The sequence below is a fragment of the Notolabrus celidotus genome, chromosome 3 (assembly GCF_009762535.1).
Source record: "Notolabrus celidotus isolate fNotCel1 chromosome 3, fNotCel1.pri, whole genome shotgun sequence".
Classification (NCBI taxonomy): domain Eukaryota; kingdom Metazoa; phylum Chordata; class Actinopteri; order Labriformes; family Labridae; genus Notolabrus; species Notolabrus celidotus.
The window spans coordinates 15,963,993-15,989,360 of record NC_048274.1 but is presented as its reverse complement, the minus strand read 5'-3'; the positions used below and the strand labels follow the sequence as shown (position 1 = coordinate 15,989,360).

General features: G+C 39.8%; 1 protein-coding gene across 1 annotated transcript in view; it reads left to right on the top strand.

Moving 5' to 3' along the window:
• The first annotated feature begins 3,943 nt into the window (after nucleotides 1-3,943).
• tox3 (TOX high mobility group box family member 3) overlaps nucleotides 3,944-25,368 on the top strand; it is a 40,818-nt gene continuing 19,393 nt past the window's right edge. Inside the window, exons 1-2 of the mRNA XM_034680929.1 lie at nucleotides 3,944-4,779; nucleotides 25,158-25,223. Of these exons, the coding sequence (XP_034536820.1) occupies nucleotides 4,678-4,779; nucleotides 25,158-25,223 (168 nt within the window). The 5' untranslated portion in view covers nucleotides 3,944-4,677. The remainder of the gene's footprint in view (nucleotides 4,780-25,157; nucleotides 25,224-25,368) is intronic.

The following is a 25,368-nucleotide window of genomic DNA, read 5'->3' as shown; positions in this document are numbered from 1 at the left end:
GGAGTCATCTGGCAAAAAAAGAAAGGCAGAAAACTGATTTAAAGAAAATATTTTCAAGGTTTTATTCCAAATGATAGTTCTTTTTCTTTATCATTTTACAATGATGGGTAAAATATGCAATTTTATATTACTTTAAAAAATTCTGGAAGACCCCCCAGGGGTCCCAACCCCCACTTTGGGAACCCCTGCTATAGAAGATTAACATAGTCCACAGTAACTCCATGTTCTACTGATTACAGAATGATCTTTTAGTTGGGAATGACATTGTCATTGGCATGCCTTAATATTTAACACCTTGAATTGGAGTACGGGCATTTTTCCCCATGGATTAGAATGATAATAACAATAGACATGAGCATGATTATTACACGTGTATTACATCAAATATGATTCAGAATGACACAAGTGAGATGGTAATACAACATTTAGATAAACAATATTATCACAAGACTGTCACATAGTCTTAAGTCACATCAGACTGCAGTTATTTATGAAGGTGTCACCGACAGCATCACACGCCTAATATGAAGGAGCTTATACAGTAAATACAGATTATTAGGCTAATTAATTATTCTGCATGTAGTCCTCTTTGCATCTATATAATTACTCTGCACACTTTTATTGAATCTGAGAAGCAGCCAGCAGAGGATAATTTGTTTTCACGTTACCAAATGGTTCCAGTGTTGCCAGGCTGAGAGGAAATGACATATGGTAGAAAGGCATAATTCATCTGGCTGAAACACTGATACCCAACCATCAAAAAAGAAATTAATTCAACGCTCTGGCTCTACAGACAAACAGCATTAAAAAACAGAAATAAATAACAACAGCAACAGATATACACACACTACACTCATGTGATATTGAAAACCAAACATCCAATAACTAGGCTGAATGTGGAGGAGTCTGCTTATCTGATAGGGGCTGTGTGGGAGACTGCGTGGGTTTTTTGTGTGTCTGTATGTGCAACATTGAATGGGATTTGATTGGGTGGGCGTATCAGTGTGTGTAGTATGTGAAGGCATTGCTTCGTTATGCATGCAAGAGCCCCTATCAAACAGGAACATGATGAAAAACAGTTTTCATTTGCATCAGTGTGTCCATAATTACAAAGTAGATTTCTTGGCGACCATCATGGATTGTTGACCATCTCTAAGCGTGCACTGGAGAGCGTTCAAATGAGGATTATCTCCTCCAGCACAGCACGGCGCAGTTTAGCACTGTATGTCATTGATTAAGCTTGCCTATAGACATGCCAACACACACAAACCCCCTATAGAGTGTTTTCTTGTTTCCTACAACAAGTGCACCCTCATGTGAAGACAAATATACATACTGTCTGAAATGTAAAGAAACATGAAAAACATGGTTTATTCTATTTAATAACAATATACTGTTGGTTATTGTAGGTGCAGTGTATATTTTGGAATGATACTGATATAGAAAGAAGAAAGAGAATAGTATTAACATCAATATGACACATGTGACCCGATCTATATTCTATGTCTTATCTGCTGACTCTAACAACTCCCTGAGTTAAAGGGCAGGTTGATATGACCTTTAAAGCAGCCTGAACGGGTCTTACCTAGGGCTGTGTCTTAGATAAATTTGTATTGAAGGAAAAAGTATTCACAATTTAACATACTTAAGCCACAGGCAACTTAGTCAAATACAAGCAGCAAGAATACGTCTCCAATCTCTATCAGTATACAAACAGATCTTTAATTCATTATGGTGATAGCAAGTAAACATGTTCATTGATTCAATCTGATCGTAAAAAAACAAGGATCATAGTATAAATATGAGCACATGCCTTCAACCACATAAGAATGCATTGCAGCCATAAATGCATATTTTAATGCATCCATGATACATTAAAATATCCTAACACAGGCCTTCTTTCAACCTATTCAGAGAGACATTTAAACACAAAATCTTTGACTTAAATTATGTTTATTAAGTGATATTGAAAGCAGTCTGTCTCTATGATCCAACTGAAATAATCTTATTTTACACCACAGACTCTGGTACTCTCTGTTGAATGAGGAGACTTTATAGTGGATTGAAGAATGGTTATGATTTAACGGCGGTGGATGCTCATTTTCACAGCATATACCATCCTATGGTGTCATATTTCAAAGCAGAGGTTTAATGTAAATAAAGAGAAGTTGGCATTTTCAGACAAACATGACATAACAGCAAAGGTTTGCTTTTGTAGTCTCCTGGCATCTGCATTGATTTTCATGTTTATATTCTGACCTCCTTTTCAAACTCTGGAGAGATGGATGTGACAGCTGAATGAAAAGACTCTTTTTTTGTGTTCTCACAGCACAGCCAGGACGGTAGTAAGCATTAAATCCACCAATTCTCAATTTATTCATCTCTTTATTTGTGAAACTCTGGTTTCTGACAATCCCATTTATTGTCACTTTGTGCTCGAGATTCGAAGTGTCTCTGGTTATAATAATAGACCTTTTTCATTACGGGCATTCTCACATGTAAAAGCAGGAAAAGCACAGGTGTGAGTAATATGATTAATTAGGACTGTTTCATTCAGTATGTGTTATAAAGGTTTTTGTGTTGTGCATGCTGTCTCACTGACACAGCTCCCTGTGGCACTTAAATGTATGACAGCCATTCATACTCTGCTTTTCCTCCTATACCTAATCAACATGCATTCAGTGAAAACGGCTATGCAGATGTTGGATTTTTTTCTCTTTAATGCACCAACAGATGACTATTGTATTTTCTGGTATAAAAGATGTCTTGGTTACGTTATAATATTATCAGGGGTACTATTCAGTTTCAGAATTTTTTTTCAGTAGATAACACATTTCTTTTTCTTGATTTCACTTCTGAATTCTGTGGCTTTCTTTTTCTTTATGTCTGACTTGTTCCATCCCCACAGCATTAGATGATCTTACAGCTGGGCTTTTAAAAAATCTTGTATAATAACAATAAATCATATTTTATTCCTGGAAATGAAATGTTTATAGTCAAGACATTGTATCTGTCCTGCATGTGTAGAAAGTAATACAGAGAGGCGTTTGTACTACCTTTACTTAGACAATCTCTTATTGGGATGTTCTCAAAGTAAATGTTAGCCCAGAAGGATCTTAATTTTAGAGAGTATGCCAAAGTCAAGTCAGGACATGTTAATTAATTAATTATTACCCCTCAAAAGGCTGTGCCTTTTGCCAGGTAGTCACTGGAAATAAGAATTTGTTCGTAATGACTTACCTGGTTAAATAAAGGTTAAATTAAATAAATAAATAAATAAAAATGATCCTACCATTTTTTTCAAACAAGGGCCATGCTCACTGCTAACCTTCCAGCTATTACATTATTTATAAATATCACCTACACACAATACAATTAAAATTAAACCTAAAAAAATCCTAACTATGTGTTTGATGTGTAGCCTAGCTGGCGCACTGACCATTTCTAGAGACAGACCACAAAGCATTAAAATGTCAAATGTAAACAAAGTGAGATATAAATATGAATAAGAGAGATATGCAATTCAAAAGTCGGCAGGTGTATTTCCAGAAAGAAATTTCCACCACATCCATGTTATTATAGCCCTATACAGCAATTACAGTTATTATAGTATTTAACAATGCATGTGAGGGGAATGAATTACAAAAGTACACTATGTTGTAACTGAGCCTGCTACACTCAGTAGAGCCTGCTATAATATAAAGCACATCAGAAAGCATGCTGTCATTCTCCAGTGACACTAACAGTCACACTGAACTTGATTGTCTGGGGAGAGAAAATGTGTCAATGTATCTTTGTTGGTATAGCCTAATGAAATGCCGCTTTAAAAAAAGGACTTCTGTGATTGTAATTAATGATCATATGCCAACATGTCACATGGACTTAAATGCAGTGTTTTCATGGGAGTGGCTTACTGTGTTAGGGGAGTGGCTGTCCTGTTCACACATTTCTCCTTGTTCATCACTACGACAGGCAACGCCGAAGGCTGGACTCGTATCCTCAGTGTACTACATCATATCCACTAATTGCACCATCTGTGGACTGTTGATTTGCTTGTATTACAAACCCTCAATAGCTGCACTATTTGGCAGATGGGCGCGTGCGGCCAGCAGATAGCTGACTTCTTGCTCAAACTGCTTCACTAACTAGTTTTCTAAGTTGGAGAAATAAACTTCAACGAGACACAGCGGAGGATTCAGACACTTTTCTGAGTGTTGTTTTCACGCTCGGACATACCTCTAGGTTATCACTATATTTCGGTTTGAATTGTTCTTCTTTCCTGCATCTACAAGGGGGAGGAAAAGGAGGTGGACCCACGCTCAGCCGCCGGTCTCGTGGCTTCTTTGTATACAGCAGCAGCTGTGTGTAAATGCATGGACACATAGCGTCTACTGCTCCTTGAGGGACAGTTTATCCGCCGCACTCTGCTCTTTCTTTGGGCTTCCTCCTGAAATGAAGCAGCTAAACCAGGTGTGGGAGAGGAATATCTAACTTTACACGCATCTTTTTTTTTTTATTCCACTGTCTCATTTACCCCAACAAAGATTGGGTCAGTTTCGCCGCCTCTCTTTCTCCGTCTCTCTCTGTGTGTGCTTGGATTGTAAACGGCAGAAACAAATTGGTCTCCGTGCAGAGCAGGCTCCAGCTACAGCCGCGCGGCTCCCTCACTCACACACCATGGATGTAAGGTTTTATCCGTCTGCTGGGGGAAATTCTATCCCAGGGGATCCACCGAACCTGGATTTTGCCCACTGTTTGGGCTACTACAACTTCAATAAGGTGAGAAACCACACTGTTTTGTTTTGTATCACACTTGGTTGTGTGCGCACGCATGGAGCTCCGTAACTCTCAGCCTTTATGACTGAAAATCTGCCCCCAAACCAAAGTTGAATTTCCACTAATCATGTGCTAATTTTCTTAGATGCGACCATGTGTTTCTTCCACTAATTACTCCACTCATTTGCTTGCTGCCACAAACTTTGTTGTGTGAAAGTCATGGAAATGAGAGCACAGGACAAGTGTAGTGGGCTCAGTGTTACTTTAGTCTAGCTCAGACCAGCCCTCACTGCACTGCCAAACTCTGACCAGACTGAGCGATGTGATCCACAGTCAAGGGCTGTGTTTGCTAGACAGTTACATGTTCCAAAACATCAGTGAGGGATCACTGAATCAGCACCCTACATTATAATACAGCATTAATGGGATGATAGCAAGATACAGGGGATCAAGTGTCAGATAGGCTGCTCTGCTGGATTGTGATCCTCTTGTATGAACCCTCACATAATGAGATGTTGTAGACACACATGCAGATTTGTCAATGTGTCTAACAATGCAGTTATCACCCTTTACAACTTTGTTTAGTGTCCAGTCAGCTGTTGGACATTGTCATTATTATTATCCAATTTCACTGCTTCATAAGGAAACACAACAAACATGCACAATACAAGAAAGACTGCACTCTTTTCTATCTGTTTCCCATTTATGTCAGCATTGCACTCTCAAACATAGCGTTGGTGAGCCCTCAGACTGAAAAACCATCAAATGACAGCGCAGTTTCATCTACTCCGTCTCCGCTTAACTAGCAGTTTTTCTAGGTTGTTCACAAGTTGTTGTTTTTTTCATCTGTTTACAAGCAGCCCCGTTTCCAAGCAGTGGTAACAACATAGCAATGCTTTGACAGGTTTATTAACTCTCAAACAAGAGGCAGAGGTTATGCAAAACACAGATGATAGTTTATGATACTATCAGTGATGTAACACCTGAACAATTCGGACCCGCTATCCATCAGGAGCTCAACTTCCTCATCCTCTAGAAAGAGGGAACATCACCATGACAGACTAATGACACAGCAGCAGTGTGGTGTTTTTGTAAAGTTTAAACAATGGTAACCCCTACACCACCCACCCCTCCTCTCATGCACACACAAACACACACACACGCACCAACCCCCCCTCCCAAATTATTCAGCCCCATAGTTGAGCTCTGTTTGCCCCTTCGCAATCTGATTCTTCTCCAGACAGTTACCAGGTTTGTCTCACTGTTTCATCAGCTCTTTGTCATGTGGCCAAGTTGTCATGTGTGCCCAATTTCATCATGTCTTCATCAGCCTTGAGAAATTTTAACTACATTGCTTTGAATTGGTGTAAGAGTTGAAGCGCGATTTTATTCCCACTCATAAATTCCCCAGGTCAGTTGAAATGTTCCATCTGTAACAGTAATTGGCTACAATGCAGAGAAGGTAGAGCGAAAGGGAGGGTGGTGAGAAGGAGCTTATCCAGTATCTCCACCAGTAATGTGTGAGAGAGAGCGGGAGAGTACAAAGCATGCATTTCATGCTAATTACAATGCTTTTTCATGGTGAACAAATGGGCTTTTTTTCATGCATCTTTCAAATAAGCCTCCAATTTATTTGAATCAACTCACTGGAAGGTAGTACAATGCAGAGCCGTTTGTCATCGGAGAGATGTGGCGTGCTTACAAGTCACGCAGAACTGAAGCTTTCCTCCTTTAATCTATTTATAAGCTGTCACAGCAAAACTTTGACTGGAGTCACAGTTTTGATTTGAAAACAGGCAATACCCTCTGAAAACGCTGGCACAGGAAATGTTCAATTTTAATGACAACAGAGACAGAATGGCCCAGAGGCACTTTGACACATCAGAGATTCTTTTAAATTTACAGAAAAAGCCAAACGAGTGGCACAAACTTAATTAGGTGCTGCAGTCATGACTAATGAAGCTGCCGGTTTTTTGGCACTGAGATGAAGGAGGAACAGCGGTGCTGAAGAGAAACATGCCACAACTTCACACAGCTGAATTATGCCCATAAAATAAATCCAACAAGAAAAATCACCCTCTGTAATGTGGTAGAATTAAACACAGTACCTTTATGTAAACTCTGCTTATTTCTGTGAGTTTCAAACATTAAATGTAGAGTGTGGAGGTGGAGGACAGGGCTGTCACAGCAGGGTCTGTTTCTCTTAAACTACCTTGACTTAAGGTTCAACACGGATCAGCTATGCTCAGGGGCAAACTCGCCGAGGCCTCTGCTTTTACTGATTGGTTGTTACTCCATGTAGCGTTGTTTTCAGTTTATCTCTGATAATGGCTTTTGGTTTTACTAGCTCTTTGGCCGGGGTTCAGAACACCTGGTTTTAGTCAGTAATGCTTCTAAAGTTTAAAATCTGATATGTTTTATTGGCTTATTTTCACTTATTTTTCCTAAATCATATGTGTTCAATTCTAATTCTGATAAATCCAGTGATGCAAAGCTGCGAAAGTTATGTGTTGAGCTCTTTAATAATGCACAGCATCAACCAAAGACAAGGAGCTGTTTGGATTTGACTGGTTTTAGTGTGTGTAAAATGTGATTGACTTTAATGGTTTCAAGAAAGGGACCCAGTGTTGTTCCCATATTTATGGCCATCTGGTCTGCTTTTTCTTAACGTTTAATAATGTTTCAGATAAAAAATCCTTTTAGTGTGGACTTTCATTACCTCCAGGCACAGAGAGACTAAAATTACCGACAGATGTTAATACAAACTCTTCACCTGTGCTGGTACTAATGCTTGAGTTTGTCAAACTGAGACAGCAGAACAGAGATGACATGTCTTTGTAGTTTAGAGTTGCTTCACATCAGAGTGTTTTAACTGCATTATTAAAGAAGAATAAAGACAATCATTGAAACTGCTTCACATGTCGTCACATGCGTACTCTGAAGTGAAACCATTTCCACTCTGAAACCTTATCTTTTGATTTTAAGCTCATGTTTTCATGGGAAAAGAACACTTTTATGTATGTGTTCGTTCATTTTCTACTCACTGTATTTACAATAACTTAAAAACATGCAATTGTTCGCCTGCAGTTTCTTCACAACATTCTTTATTATTAGCAACCTGCAACAAGCTATGCACTGCAGACACTTTATCAAGGTGGCCAACTGTGCCGCCCCGTGCTCCTGCAGAGAACTACTTGCGCCATGGTTAGCTGGTGGAAAATAGCTGCTCAAGTTGTGTTTCGTTAATTAAACCACTCATCTATTACCAGTGAAAACCAAGGCTACATTTGACGGATATAACTCTGAAAACTTTGTAAAATTACGAATCCTCGATTGTAATGTGTCACTGTTTGAAGTTAACATAAACAAAGCACTCCTACTTAGTTACCATGTCCTTATCATCCACTCACCTATGATATGTTACACCAACTGCGCTGTAAAATCAGCAATCAGGAAGTTGTTCAGACTGTAAGGCTGGACATTATGATGAAGGGCTGCAGCTGCAATTATTGGAGGACTTTAGTGAGCCTGTAAAATGTGGTGTAGGAGAAACAAAAGCCTGTTCATGGTTCAATTGGGCCTGACTGACTGACCCATCCACATGTGAGGAAACTAAAAGCAACAACAGTTTAAAAGGCTGAGGGGAGGGCTTTGGAATTACTGTACTTCCACAACAACAACAAACTCCTGGGCAATAACCTCTTACTGTGTCCAAACCAAAGAGGACCAGGCCTCCTTTTGTCTTTGCTGTGCTTCCTCAGGAGGGGAAAGGGTTAACACTCTGCTCGACCAGGGGGCCTTGTGCATCTCTCCAGTGTACACAGCTGGTGCCATTTCATCACACACATTCTAAACATATCCAAACACAGCTTTAAATGTGTGTGTGTGTGTGTGTGCGCACTGATGCTGTATGTGTGTGTGTGTGTTGGGGGTTGGGGTGTAACCTCAGAGGCTTTGTCAAACTCTGCAGTTGATGGATCCGACTTCAAGGTGCATGTTAAATGTCTGAGCGCCTGAGAAGTGAATAGCTGATGTGTTTTTGTGGAGTCTTTTAATTGTAGCTTGTCAGGAGATGTAGTTCAACAGATTTATTAAACACCTAATTTTCCCACTGAGATTACAGAGTGTTATTTTTAGTCTGCCTGCTGGAAGACAAACTGTGCTTTAGCTTCCTGCTTGTAAGAATGTCTGCTCTGTGTGACAGACTGCACTGAACATACGTCTAAAGTTAACATCATGTTAATGCACAGCTCTCACTCTACAGCATGTCCTTACACTTAGACTGCTGAACAAAGCTGATGACTATGATCCTGTGGTGATGTTTAAGCAGCAGAGACACCCTGGCAAGAAGTCAATAAATGTTTATGAAAACAGCATTTAAAGCCTCAGAAGAGCAGACCTTAGCATTAGCAAGCAGGCTTGTATTAAACTATCAGCCTGATACTTTCTGATTCCTGTTGCAGTGCATTATCACAGCTGTCACTCTCTTCATTTTGTGGATCACATTGAGATGTTGACATATGGTGCCTTTGCAGGCACACACACACACAAACACTCCAGCTAAATCCCTTTGAATTTCTGTTCATTTTCAACACGTTTTACAAGTCTAATCTGATGATGTGAACCCACAGCCTGAACCTGTGGGAAACACAAGAACCAGGTTTTGTTTATGAGGTGGATACGAGAGAGGCTCTGCAATCTTAGACAGACATAGACCATTACCCAGATCAGCACTCGTAAAGACCTTCTGCACTGCTGCAATCACTGCTCATAAATCCACTTCATTATGTCTTTTGGTTCCTTACTCAGCAGACCTCACACTCTGAAGTTGTTTCTCACTCAAACATGCATAATGTGTCCTTCTGACATGGCAGTAGACATCTTGTTGTAAGGAGTTAGTTTACGGTCGAAATTGAAGACCCAGTGAAGACTTAACTAAGAGTAAGAGCTGAAACGTCTTCACACAATCAGCCTAACACCTGTGCATCATGTCATCTTTTTCTCTTCAGGATTGAAACCAACAGCGTTTGTCTCCCCCGATCTAACACAACACAGACTGTTAGTAGATACATGCTTCTTTCAAAGCAGCTCTTTCAGAGTTACATGAAAGACATGAATCCACAGGAGAGCCACATTTGTTACTACATTGTGATCATGTACACAACATCACTATATGATACATCAAGCTGTGTTAGTGCCAGAGGAAAAATTGTTTATTTGGACTTTCAAAGTAATGAAAGAAGAGTTGTTTTTTTCAGTTGCAGTTTTGTTGTGTGGTTATTCGAAACTCCAGAAAGCTTTTAAAACTGATGTTGAGGTTAGAGAGTTTGAGCATTTAATAAATTGGAGATCACACTGAAATGCTGCTTGACTCAAGGGCTGGAAGCACTCCAGTAAGTAAAGTTTTTCAAGTTTGATATTTGTCACTGAAAAGAAAAATAATGTGGTAAATAAATATGGTTTTGGGTTTGTCAAAGTCAGTGTTAACCTTTTGAAGATGTAAAAAGGGATGTCTCTTATTTTGGTGAACACTGTGCTCCTTTGAATCAAAGCAGCCCCACCAAAAGAGGATTTTTTCCACTGTGATAAACTGTTTTAATCTGAGTTCGGTTCACTACATCTTTGACAGCCTCGACCTTACTGACTTATGGAAAAGAGGAGGAAAAACTTGCCGTGCCCCAGAAAAAAAACCTGCTTTTACCCTGAATTAAGCAGTTTTCAAAAGGACCAGTCAATCACTTCGGGTTGGCTGATTCAATAAGTGTTGTGTCCCTTTTGTGGTTAGCCTCGCTGTTAAGACACATTCATTTTTTTTAAAGCTTTCCAGAGAGACAGCCAGCCCGTGTTTCATAGATCTAATGTCCAATTCTCTTAATGTGCTCACAGACTGTATCAAAACATTCAGCTGTTTTTCTTTTAACTTCACTTGCTTGACTTAAGCCCTTTTCCTAAGCTCTTTTCAAGGAGCACAGGGCCATGATGAATGACTTCAACTCTCATAGTTATGGGTAATATTTTTTAGGCTGGCCTTTTTAAATTCATAGCTGCTATCTCCATATTAAACGAGTTTCAACGAGACGTTTCTAGTCTGGGAAAATACAGGACATCACTTTTAAAAACTTGAATACTATTCCTGTAACAGGAATAAGTGCCATCAGGAATTGTTGTCTTTGTGTCAGATTATTTCCTTACTCTTATTTAGCTGTTGGAGTTACCTAAAGACCATGTGACTCACGCAGCCCACTCATAGAATATTAGTCACTCTCCCAACTATTGTTCATATGGCAGGCTGACTGAGGATTTGTTTCCTCATTAGAGGTGTTCAAGCTGCAGGTGTGTGTAGTATTACATATGACACAGTGTGATTAACCCAACCTTTTTCACCCCACCCTCCCCCACACACCACACATACCCATAATGCACTGTGTTACCAGGCTGCACTAAAAGACTGACAATAGTAGCAGGTGTGCAAATATACCTCAGACCTGTTGAGCCAAGAGTGTAAACAATGCAGGGGAATAAAAGTTTTATTTGAATGCTGGAGTAGATAGCCCGTCAGAGTAAACTGGCACAGAGTTCAAGAAAGACCAGCTTTGAATAAAACCTGTTTACTGCACAAAAACACACTAGATTGCATCTTTAAGAAGATAACTCATTGCATTGGCTGCTTGCCATGAAGTAAGGTCTTGCTCACTGTGTTGTCTTTGCAGGGTTGTCTTAATACTAGTGCATACTGTCAAACACCCTGTTTTAAATACAGCCTGTTTGTTGCAACATGATAATGTTAATGTTGATCTATGCAGAAAGTGCTCTAGCAATGATAACCCGAGTTTATAAACCTACCTCACCCTCTTTGAATGAGCTTTGACAATCTCCTAGAATTGGACAACTGCCAACTTACCCTACCACAGTAAGATTGCTGTCTTCACATAAATAGCATGACTATTTTTACATTCCAATAATCTACATTCCAAATGCTTAAAGATCTCCATACATTGCACTGATTGAGGATTACTTCTCCAAGGGTTAATGAATGAACCAGCTGCTTTTGGATGAATGTGTTTGCTGTATGTCGTCTCTATGCTTGGGTTGTTAGAATTGAGTTAATTCTAACTTAGAGGGTCATATAAAAAGCCATGAATTACTCTTTACTCAGTGCTGGTACTAATTTATCACTAATATTTTCAATAATTACAGCCATCTGCATCTTTTCAACATAAAAAGCTTGTGTTTTTGTGCAGACTGTGGAAACCTGATCAAAAGCCTTGATGCACCAACTTTATTTTTCGCAATGATCCAAGATTTTTAATGTCTGCCAACTCTCAACCAAGAGCTTTGAGTTTATTTAACAAAACCATAAAAATATTAATCATGCCTCAGTTGCCAGGATCTGTTGCTGTAGGGAATACAAATCAAAGATACTCCACAGGGAGCCGATTTTAAGAAAACATGATTGACTCATTACATCACTCTTACATCATTATTTTGGCTATCTGATTGTTCAACAACATCCTTCATTAGAAAATGCTGACATTTCACTACTTTGAGGATTCTCTATATGTCAGATTTACAGCTTCTTGAACATAATGTCAGTATCCATAGAGCTGTCTTGTTTTTTTATTTCACTGTAATGATCAAAAGAAACAATGGACATGGCCTCAGTGGAACGTCCGGCCACATAATGTAGAGCCGTGCCCTGAAACCTCAACTGGGATCATGAATGGACTCTATGAAATTCTTGAGCCGACTTCTGATATTTTGGGGAGTTGAAGTCCAGGCTCATTCACAGCATGTCCTTGTTTATTGTGATGTGTGTGTTTCTGCTGGCTCGAGAACTCTCACATGCGGTCATAGTGTGGTATGGCAGAAGTAGAAACAAGATCAAGGTCTGTGAGGCCCCAGCATTGGCAGGCTTTCCCCCTCCCTGCACTTCCACTGATGATTCCTTCAAATGACAGTCATTGCAAGGAAATCAAGTCCCTCATATCTGGATAGTCTGACTCACAGAGTAATTGTTCAAATACCTGCACAGCCTCGGGAGATGGATTGCTCTTTTTTATTTAAATAGTCTCCGCTACATGTGTGCCTCTCCCGCTGATAAACAAGAAGAGAAGCTCAATGATTACACTGTTTCAAAGGCATTACAGGCAGCTGATTAAAGTGTTAGCTTGGAGTTAGCCAAGGTTAACCGTCCATAATGAAACACTTTGAAAATAATGATACGCTGCATGGTTTATGAGGGCTTGTGGCTGCTCCGCTCAGCAGTGGTGACCTTCAGCAGTTCCACGAGCTAACCGTAGCAATCCCGAGCACCCCTGTGGTTTCCAGACTCCTTCAGCTTTTGATATGCATCTAGGACAGCAGACCTGTTACAAGGTCTCTGTCTGTACCCATCATGTGTCACTGGGGTGGCTGACCATCTTAACTTTCAACTCTCACCGTGAGATAATGTCTCCTGCTACTGCTTTGATTTGTCTATGTGGAAATGTGGCACAGCAGGCCCAGATAAAGTTGTCAGGGAAAAAAAGTAATTTTTACATCATGTCTTACTTTGTAGGCAATCAGACAAACAAATGAAGAAAAAGAGGGAGAGAAACTTCAGCTCAGGGATAGACACCATGACATAATCAACCATTAAAGTGCTTCTGTAACCAGATTGCATAAAAAAGGATTGCATCTGTCATCTGATATTGTGGGGTGTGCAGCCTGTTATCTAAAACAGCTGCACATCGTACACCTGGGTAGTCTGGATTATTCTCTTGCCAGTACTTTAAGTTTCATATGGAAATATGGCTGCAATCAATACTCCTGTTACTGTACATGTAATTTCAACGTAGAAAAAAGCAGTATGATAGCAAGAATAATGCTTTCAGTGTGTGGTAGTACATGTTAACACTGCCTGAAATATGTTGTATATGCATCTTTGTGTCTGATCTCTTATTACTAAGAATAGAAGAATATAATATGTCTTTATTGTCATTGTACGTTTGCAATGAAATTGAAGTGCAACCCATTTATCAGTGCAAGATGCATATAAATAGCATTAGTGAAATAATAATAATCGTAACACAGTAGGAAAAACATAGATATAAATAAATAAAAACAGAGACACACAAAGCATTCAACTTTCAGACAGTCAAATTATTGCACAGTCACTGATTTATATTTGAATTATTTAGCGTTGAATGCACTTATTGCTTCTGGATATGAAAATGACATAAACGATATGAAATGGATTCTTTCAGATAATGAAGACAAAAACTAAAGTACAGAGAATATAGGTAGAATATTTATTAGGCGGTTGGCAACCAGATGCAAAGACACATCAGATTTAGACAATTTGGAAGTCTGTGTTCTCTAAATGAACTGAAGAATTGTGACAGAAAAATGATATGTTAAGATTCAGAACTACATTCAGCTTCACTATTGATAGATATTGATATTTTCAGAGGAATATACTCCTTACAGGAACTAATTAACAAATAAGAATAATTGCTGGGCTCTTTCATTCATCAGCATAGTCTCTCATAACAGGCAAGCTTCAAGCAGCAACAACAAAGTAGTACATAAATCAAAGTAGTTTCCTTTGCCAAGCCAGAACCCCCTGGGAGGTACCTTGGTGCTTAATTAAAATCCAGAAGGATCATGTTTTAAGTGTAGGTGAGCGAGCACTGAATAACAATGACAAATCATGCCCCGGAGCATTAGTGGTGTGTTTTGGAAAAGAGAAACAGCATCTCCCTTTCTTCCTTTTTCAATATAAATGAGATTTAATGTGGAAAAAGGGCTGTTTTTAGTGAATTGTGGCACAGGCAATGTGGTAAATCTAGCCCTGCAGAATGTGCCAAAACCAGCATTGATATATTAATCTTATAATTACCCATACAGGATTATAAGGAAGCAGCTCATTATTAGACATGATTTGATGTTTTACCCCTTTTAGAGCACTGTTTATCCTCCCATTTAAGCCTTGCCTAATGTTTGACATGCATGTGCCAACTTTGGAATACATCCAACTATTGTCAAAATGTCACAGGTCATATCTTACATATATTTATATATGATAAGTGAAACGGGTCTAAGTGGATGTACGAGGTAAAGAAGTTGTAGACCTCATGATTCAAGACATTTGAAGTGACATATTTACCCATAAATGTAAACAATCTCATGTTGATTCTTTGAAACATTGTTTAAAAGTGATAAGGGTTAATGCATAGATTTAAAAAGGACTAGGACTTAGATACCTCCTGACTCAACACTAGTGGCCATATCAGAACAGGGTATGCTTGCAGAATCCCTGGGCGTATTAAAATGAGCAGTGAAGCATTGAATTGCTTGAAGATACATTTTGGATTTGTAAGAGAGGGATTGTATAAGTACTTGTTTCATTTTCTGCAGTCTCTTTCCAAATTAAGACCTTACAGGGCTCGTAAAATATAAATGAGCTTTAAGAACGATGGGTTGTCTCGGTCGGTGAAATAAGTATTCATAAACAAAGTCATCACACAAGAGAGACCCAACTACTGCAAAAGAAATGCAATGCAAAACGAATGCTTACTACCAATATATTAGAAATGGCACACATGTTGTCATGAGTAATCCATACATTAATTGTATAATAGGATGTCAGAGGCTGCAGCGTCAGTTTGTAGATCTGTCAGATCTGCAGTGACCAGGTATAGGAGCACTTGACTAGTTCCTTGTCTCCATCCAGAGATATTTCAGTAATTCACAAGTTGAAACATGACATGGATCATATTTTTAGATACAGCTATCAGACTATGAACTGTCCTACATATTGCCATTTCTGCAAGCACCATAACTCTTGAGTGCACAAGCTCTTAGGAGAGGCTAAAAAAGAAGTACATTAAAAATGGGAATGTGTGTAGTTATCAGCAGGAAAAAAAAAAAACCTCTCCCAAGTCAAATCCGCTCAATTACAGAGCTGTGGAGAGCTATCCCCAAGCAACCCTTCCATTGGCTAATCAGTCACAGCAAATTGCAGTGGTGAATATTTCAGACTCGGCAGATCCGATCATGATTATTTCACTGTTGTACAGTATCCTCGAATAATTTCAAGAAGCCTTCAACTGGAGCCAGCATAAACTGCATCACTCCATGTTTTAAGAAGGGGAGGCAAGTTGCGAGAGGGAAAATAAGCAAACACACAAGCGCTGTCAGTCAATGTGGCAAGCTAATTGGGTCGATCTCTTTAGTGAAGATGAATGAAGAGATTAACTCTCCCTATGTGTCCAGTGAATCTCCCCCTCTGGCTGCAGGTAAATTAGCTGATGACAAGTTGACAGTGGGAATTCTGCTTCTCACTCTGACTTAAAGCTGCAGTCTGGATTTCCAGCATAGCGCCCCCTGTTGACACAACATGTTTTTAGTAGCAGGCCATGTTTGCATATTAATTGGATTAGTGACAATTATCTGTCAGGGTTTATTAATTGATACACCTGTAGGCTATGACAGATTGGATTAAAACGGTTGTAGTTCCATTTGGGTCCATCTGCGCCCCTGCATACAAACAACATAAATCTAGGACATGTGTTATAATGATGTACAATATAACTCCTTTTGATGATCTGTGCTGACTATATAACTGGTAGAGATTAGAGTAACCGGTCAAACATGCATCTATTAAAGAGAAATGGGAGAATGTGCTCAGGAAAGTGTGAGTGCAGAGGAGACTGTGCCCTGCTCTCATTTATTTTGGTGGAGAAACTCACAGCATGATCCTAAAATAGAGGTCAAGGCTCAAATAAAGAAAATGTCAGTGACCCCTTTTTTTTTTGACCGGCTGTACTGAAGAAATGGGAGAAAAGTGCGTAATGGAGCTGTGGTCAGAGGAGGAAATCAATACAGCTCTAAAGGGGGGTGTACAAACACAACATGTACGATTCTTTTTGACTTTATAAAGTGAGACTTTTATCTACTTGTATACTTTCATGTGCAGTTATGTTTTAGCGTACATCCATGTATCAAAAAGGCAACACCTTGTGTTTGTGTACACTTCTTTGATTTGTAGTCTTACCTGCAGTGGGTCTATAATGTAATAATGCTATTGTAGGATTTTTGTTACAAATGAATTCACACTGGTTTGCCTAAAAGGATCGATAGGGAAATTCAGCCTGGAGGAATTGGTAGCATTTTATAGGCTACATACTGACTAATGTCGTTTTGCACACAGCTTTTTTTTGTATCACTTTGCTAACTTACCTTGTTCTCTTAAATAAGACACTTCTTTTATACTGCAGACCCCCAGGTCTTCATGTGCCTTTGATCACCAACCTGTCATTTTAGGGAAGGGAGGGAAGGAATAATTTGTGCGCTATGACTAAAAGATGCGTCGTGTGTCTTTGTTCTGCATCTCTTGAAATGTCAGAGCAATGATATGGAATCAGAGTTGAAGCTTAGTGTTTGTAATTATTCAAAGCTGCTATCTTAATCTCACAATGCTCGAGAAGTAAAAAATGTTAAAGTGACATTTTGAGTTTAAATACTGCTAAAAACATTAGTGAAGCACTTAGCCTGATGGTTGCTGTCACGAGAAAAACAATGTCTGCGACTCAGCTGCCGACAGGTTTGCTAATGATGTCCTGGTGTGCTGTCAATCCACCAGATGAATGGACAATAGTATGCCAAGGAGAAAATGCCTGAAATAGCTAATTGCTTCAAAGAGCTGCTTAACCATTCTGTAACTACTAACATGTTCGCAGATGTCTTTTCCAGCTGCTGTTTCATTATACAACTCAAACACATTACACATGCAATGCATTGGCTTTCTTTATTGGCCTTTGTTGTTGCACATCAAGTCCGGATGATTATAGATACATTATTGAAACCACAGGAGAAGTGAAAAAACGGCACGCGCCAATGTGTGCATTTTCATTATTTTACCTAATATGCCCGAGCCGTTCCGTTAATCTCTGCCAACTTGTTGATCGTCATTTTGGAGACACATTTCTGGAGAGCAGCCGGAGAGTATTTGCAGCCGGACCTCTGTCAGTAGCGCCAAGCAACACAGCCACAAATTGGAATGTGGTACAGCTCTGGGAAAGCAGCCAAGATTTAAATTAGACAATAACCTCTGCTCTCTCTATATTGCCTCTCTTTTCCAGCTGCAGGCCTAGCCATTTGTTTAATACAGTCAGCCCTGTAGTATATAATAGACTGATATATGAGTCACCGCTCAGCAGTTTGTGTTTTTCAGATTTATAGAGATTGAACAAGCAGTCGCTCTGTACTTAGTGTGGGCTTATGGTAAGAATAACAGAAAAGACACAGGTTGAACACAAACTTTGATACTTTTCCAAGGAGATTTTAAAATCGATAGCTAGACTCAGTATGTTTGATTAGTAAGTTAAGAGATGAAGAAACTTGGACCAAACATAAACTGTCTCTACACTTATCCACAAAGAAAATACAGTTGCACTATTTTTGTTTTTTTGACAAAGTTTGGAGGATATATGTTGATTTATATTTTTTAGGATAGGATACTGTAATTGAACTTTTCCAAAGAAGTGTAATACTTTGTATAAAGACTGATTTGCATGTCTTGATTATGGTTTAATTACATCAAGTGCTATATTACCATTTTAGTCACAGTACAAAAACAAAATATTTCCATTACTATATAAGAAAAAGAGTCCATCACTAAAAGCTCCTGACTGAGCACATTCCCAGAGCCTGCTATAATGAACGTATTAGCCAGTAACAGCACACAGGGAATAGGAAAATGTGTCTGTGCTGCTAGAGCAATAAGAGAGGACTCAACTCCCAGAAGCTTTTAGAAGAGCTTTATGTGAATCAGAGGACCAGAGCTCACAGCCATCTGACAAACTGAGAGAAGCAGCAGAAGCATCGCCATTAGAACCAACAACAACAAACTCATTTCCAAAGGCAGAAAGCGGTTATTCTCCAGTGTGACATTTAACCATTTCATTTTTAGTTATTAACTTCCCTAACCTCGCAGCAACCTTTGCTCGGCAGTGGAAGAATGGAGAACAGAGCCGAGCGAGCTGGGTTAAAACCCACACCTCTGATACCATCTTGAGCTGGAGTTGCTTCAAAGCTGCTGAAAGTAAACAGCGTTAAGACATGGCTTTAGCAGCAAAAGCAAGACAACAGCACCAAGCCAAGCCTTTCCTAATGTTGCTTCCTGAAGAGCTGTGTGTCCATGCAACAGCAGCCATTGTGAGAAAGCTACACCATGTTTCTGAGGCCCTCTCCATCGCCTAAGCTCCTTTGTGGCTGTGGGCCAATGGCTTTGCAACCCGCCAGATCAAAGATGGAACCCCATTTAGCTTGTGCTTTCTTTTAGGATTTGCTCTTGAGAGTACAGAGCAGACTCAACAGCTAGAAAAAAAGGGATGTTGGATGTTGACCTTCATAGTACTGAGATTTCAGTGCTCAGGCTGTGGGTCCATTATGACAAACGCTGAGACCAGCTTTGTTTTGGCAGCATTTGCAAGTCTAAGGCTTTAGAGAAAACATTGCTATGGTGAACCTCAGCGTATTTTGGTTCCATTGTGTAACTTGGTATTGGATGTGGTCAACAGCTATGCTACAAAAAATACAGTGATAGTGTGTTACTGTATTGATATTATGATTAGTCTTGAAATCAACAATGAAGTTATTCCTGATGTCCTCACAGGGTGTGAGCACAATTACACAAAAAATCTGGGTGGAGGGCACAACTGAACACAAGATGATTTTATTTCATATCATTCATCCTTAAAGAAAACTTTAGTTAACACACTAACTGATGTTGTCACCATTAGCACTACCTGCTAAATGTGTCTGTCAGTCGTGATCTTCTTAGCATGCTGACATTAGCATTTACCATAAAGCACATCTGTCGCTCTTATTGTCCTTTTAAACAGAGAGCGGCTCATTATTAATGAAAACAGTCATTTAACATCCCAGAACGACTTTGCATGCTCGTGTGTTTGTTTTACTTTGTTGTAAAAGATGAGTGAGTCCCACATTTCAGTGTGCTCCAGATGTTTACTCCTCTGTGATTGACAGTCTTCCTGCAGTTATACAATTTCATTCAAAAATATTTAAAAAGGTATGCAAAGATCTTGCAATTCTGCCCCCCCCCCCCCCCCCCCCCCCCCCCCCCTTGTCTGTCTGTGTCTCAGCGTTCACGCACTACAAAATAGCCCACAGGATTATTCTGAATGCACCAACTATAGCTTCTTTTTGACTCTTTCAACACAGCCATAATAACTGGGCAGCTTGTAAAAGCATAAAACATACTTGCTGAGCTGTGTAATTGCTCAAAGTTAGTTTCTTTATTTTGACATATAAGGCTTGTCATTTTGGTTTGAAATGCAAACCAAGTTTCATAGCCCGTGAAAGAGCTGTTATGTTCCTGAACCAAGAGAAATAATTTGAAAAACAGAAGCTGTGCATTTGGGTTTTCTTTATGAAAACCTCCATCAATAATGCTTTATAATTAAAGGCACAAGTGATGAGTTTCTCAAAGAATAAAAGATACAAATATCATCTTGATTCTCCAATCTGTTTCACATTGATCAAATACTAAAAAGAGGCAGCATGATGACTCAACTTTAATCCACACTGGTCAGCATTGTGTAAAAGAGAAGATTATCTGCGAACAGCCTGAACAAAACTGTCATCAGCTTGATTCAGATCCCAGATAAGACCCAGATTTTTTTCACACCAGATCCTCTGCACTCCTGTGGTGGCTGTCTCACTGACAGGCAGAGGAAGAGTAAGATGCTTACAATGAACTTCCCCTCTTTTCTACCTTATGTAGTTCAGGACTTGCTGTCTTAATGGTGAAAGACAGTGCTGGGCTGGGGGAGTAATGATTTTAGCTTTAAACTGAATTACCAATCGATTGGGCTTGCAGATCAGAACACAGGTTGCGAGCCGACTGTGTGGACATGCTGTGTTGTGGAGTCGCTTTACAAATTGACTGCTGCACACATAGGAGGAAATGTATCTATATATGTCTGCTCTGCGCTGCATGCATGGTGGCCTGCTGGGCTTGAATAGGCCTTGCGATCACCAGTGGGGCAGCTGCAGAGTGTTTATGCTGAATTGGGGTTTAAATGAGCATGTAGTTTGTGAGGAAGACCTCAGGAGGCAGAAGATAACTTTCCCTGGAGCTGAAAGGTCCCAACCAGGATTTCAGGGAAGAAAACAGTGCTCCAATCTTTTTTTTTTTTTTTTTTTTTCTTTACAGAGAAAGGCTTGAAACGCATTGTAGTCCAAGCTTTTAAGGAAATTGCATAAAAAATACATAACAGAATACCACAGGTTTTCTGCAGTGGAGGTTGAGTTTGAGCTGTGGTGTTTGTGCTTTCTTTCTTGGGACCACTGGAGAACATATTAGCACAAGTGTCATGTTCCAGAGAACACATGCTAGGCTGTGATTACTGAGCTCAAGATGAACTGTAAAATCACTTGTCAGCAGTTGAAATGTTTCTGGAAAAGCCTGGGCTCTTGATTGAATTAGTTTGGTGGTTTTCAGTGGGGAGGAAGAATGTGTCCAATTTGGTTACCTGCTGACAGACAGCTGCTGTGTTATGACTTTTTGATCGCACTGTAAAACCAATGAACCGTCTGCTGAGGGGGATTTAAAAATGCAGATTAAACAAAGTCATCCTCATTTCATGTCGTTTTTTTACTTAACTATGCTACTTTTTTCACATGTAATCACCATTGACAATGTAGTATTCCATGTTCAGATGTGATTTCATAGGCTAGTGCATGTTTATTTTACATTTGTATTCATGCAGAGCTGGCAGCTGTGCTATCAGAGGCTCTTCAGGCGTGTATTCTGGGTTGTCCAGTTCATGTTTACTGATAGGATCTGTTTGGTGGTTACTCCATCATATGGGGGGTGAGATAGGGTCATGTTGGTGCAATATTGTGTTCGCCCTGAGGTTGAAATAATTTTGTTTGCTATAATAGCTGTAAAAACACCTTATTTCCCATTGGACATTCTTTCATACAAATATTCCTGCTCTGGGATTTAAAAGGTGGGGAAGCATCAAAATTACACAGGCTGCAGTAAGAAAAAACTAAAACTGGTGGTCATGCATGCTGATGTTTGTTCAAACTGTGATTGTAAGTGTCTGATAATGAAAAACTTGACTGGTGCATTCACTGTGATTCTCAGAATCGTCTTGACCCAGAATAAAAGACAGTATTATGCGTTTTCAGAAAACCTAGAAATTCAGATTCATCCCATTAACTGCCAGGCTTTTTTGTCTGCCTGCGATCATGCAGACAGTGGAGTCTTTTCACATTGGGATCAGACTCCATGTAAGCTCTTAATTCTCCCCTGTTAAACAATTATTGAAGAAATGTGCTGGTGTTGCAGAAGGAGAAATAAAAACACTGAGTGCCCAGTGTTTGCTCTGCCATGTAGCCATGTCTGGCTCTTAGTGCGACTCGAATTACACAGCACCTTTAACTGTGAATCCACTCTAATAAAAGCCTCCTACCCACAGCTATTTTAAAATCCATCTTCTCTATGCTTCCCCTTTGGGTTCCCGATAGAAGTACAGAACTGCTTCTTTGGAAATGAGAAGAAGTGGGATGTATGGAGTGCATGTAACATCATAGCCTAAGCTATTGTGAGAGTGTTTCACTGTGCATTTAAGGCAGGTTTATTGTGCTTCAGAAGGATTTATTGTGCGAAACTTTTTTCAACTCCACAGATCACCCTACTTTGCTGTCATGTTACATGACTCCGAAATATTTATCTGTGCACACATGCAGTCGTTTGCCCCTTGCATGTCCACCAGATCTCTCGTCTAGCTCGTCACATCGTTTTAATTACAGAGCCTTCATTGTCTGCACTGACCCATTTTAGCGCAGTCCCTTACCGTCAGCTGCATGGTCCCTCCAATCACACTTAATTTCATCAGGCATTTGACTCAATCGCCACTGCCATGAACACGAGCACAAAATGCCCCCCCACCCCACCCCAACAAAAAAAGGAATTGGGAATAACAATAATAATCTCCACTCTGTACTCTGGTGTGTCCTCTGAGGCCTTGGACCTGAGCGGCTGCACCACATGGTACAGCTTTTAACGGTGAAGATTGATACTGGTGGCTGGGGACATTTCTTGGGATGTTAGTCACAGTTCTCAGAGGAGATGTGGAACTGCTCTTAAAGGGCCCTGAAACACAATGAAACATGACTCAGAGAGACAGAGCCCAGGGAGTTCCACATCACTAATTAGCACTTGGACTCCACTTGGCTGTGTGTTCTTAATGAAGCTAATGTGATTTGCCAAAATGTCTTTGCAAACAGTGTGCATTTCAACCCTACCTCTCAGCATGATGTTTGTCATAATGACACATCCCTTTATGATTTATAAGCACGTACATGCTGTTGATGTTGTCATCCAAATTAACCGCCGTTGTGTAGCATAGAAAGTAATCGCGTTGAAAATGTGTGACTGTTTAAGCAACCAAGACGCCTGCACACAACCGGTGATAGAGCTGCAACAGGCATGATGGCAAACACACATTTTTATGACATGTAACAGATTTCTGATGTGTTAATATTCCTGAATTCTCATCTTACTACCTAAATTTAAGAATGATTCTCTGCACTCTTTAAAATCTCTTTCACATCCACAGAGAAACAGGGATGGAAGGCAGAGACACCACTACACGAAGCCTTATCTTCCCCCATAATCAGAACAATGTTCCTAGTGCTTGAATGGAGAAGGATATCTCTGAGACTTCAATTTGTTATCTAATAGAAGAAGGGGGACAGAGTAACACTTCCTAGATAAGCCCAGCATAAGGTTAATTACCAGCTGAGTGGCTGACGTAACCCAGCCATGTCATGTCTCAAAGTTACACACAGCTGGGAAATGAAGGGGTGCATGCTGATGACAGAAGATCCTCACGTGAGCAATGTCTTTATAATGCCGTGTTTGTATTTGTGCAAACATGTAAACCCCCAGTGTTTGAGTCAGATGTAGTTTAGTGGGGCAGCTCCAGGTAAGACAACACCGGAGGCTCACAAACCACCTGCTTCAGCGACTGCTAGCAGAGCTTGTGGCTCCCTTCTCATTGGTGCGTAACACTGTTAACATTGCTGCTGATTCCCTGCTCTCTCTCCAGGGCATAGACTAATTAATGGATACCATTCGCAGTTGATTAGCAGCAGTTCTTTCGGTAATTACATTCGCATACTAACCACTCAGAAGAAAAGGCGAAGGAAAAAAAAACACACAAAGGACTAGAAAATGTATTAATGCACTTCTCAGTTCACTCTGATCTTAATTTGTTTCCACTATTGTTTGGCTTCTGCTTAGATAAGAAGCCATTTTTTTCTCCTTCTCCCTCTATGTATTGGAGTTCTTCTTCTGTCATAATGTTTTAAGAGAGTGACTTTGTAATAAACACACAAAAGAGATTACCGCGGAGCTTTGTTGGAAATGTGTTCTCAGTGGAACCTCATGCAGACGCAAACTCCTTTCTCTCCTCTGTGCAGTGTAGGCTGGGTTTTTGCTCTCCTTGCTCACAGAGAGGTGCATTGTGCTCCTGGGCCCAGCTGCTAGCCCATAATTCTTCATTCTGTGTCCCATTGTTCCTACCTGTCAGCTTGGTTGTGTCTCAAAAGAAAAGGAAGTGGCTGCCATTTTGCCAGCAGGCTGTGTATGGGTCTAGGGGGTGTATGTTGTAAAAACACGTTATTTCTTACCAAAGTATAGGGTTTGAATCAGCTATCAACTATTTTAAACAGTAGTGTGTTGCTGCATTGTGGAACTTATATCCCCACTGTTGCTACTCTCAAATTAGCTACAGTTTCAGCATGCTTTAGTACAATTCTGTTTTTTGCTCACTAAAATATTTTGTTGATACAACAAATCTTAATGTTGTTTTGAAAATTGATAAATGAAGAGAGCAAGTGAGGAATATAAATTGCAACAAATCCAGCACCCATTGGCCAAAATTGCACTCCACACGTAGTAAAACACTCTCCGCCTTCTTATTTCCTCTCCATGCAACCTCTCTCCCTTAGTTTATTTGAAATTAATAACCTGCGACTGCACCTTGGTACTTTGCTTTGTGATGCAAACATACCCTTAATTGCAATCTCGTAAGAGCTGAATAGGACCAGATCCTCATTACCCTGGTGTGAATGTACCCGGGCCTCTCACATGCCTCTTGTTGTCTCAATGAAGACAGAGTGGCCAAATGTGCCCGCGCACACAGAGAAAAGGGTTAACTCTGGGTGAAAACATTCAAAGCCAAGTGTGACACCTGGTTTGAGTGACAGGTGTCTATTATGAAGGTGTGAGCTTGAGTTACAATTGATGTTATTTGGACACTTGTAGGCTAACTGTCTGTTTTTGTTTTTATTTGCAGTTCCATAATAACAACAACTATATGAACATGGCCGAAGCCAACGGTGCCCTGCTTGCTGCTGGTGACGTAAGTACACTTCATGTTTTTACCATGTTGAAATTTTGTTTACAACATTGGAAATTCAACCAATGATAACATATTATTTTATACACTTTAAGTCAAGAACCATTTGTCTCAGAATTAACTCAATGTATGCTTTATTTGATATTTA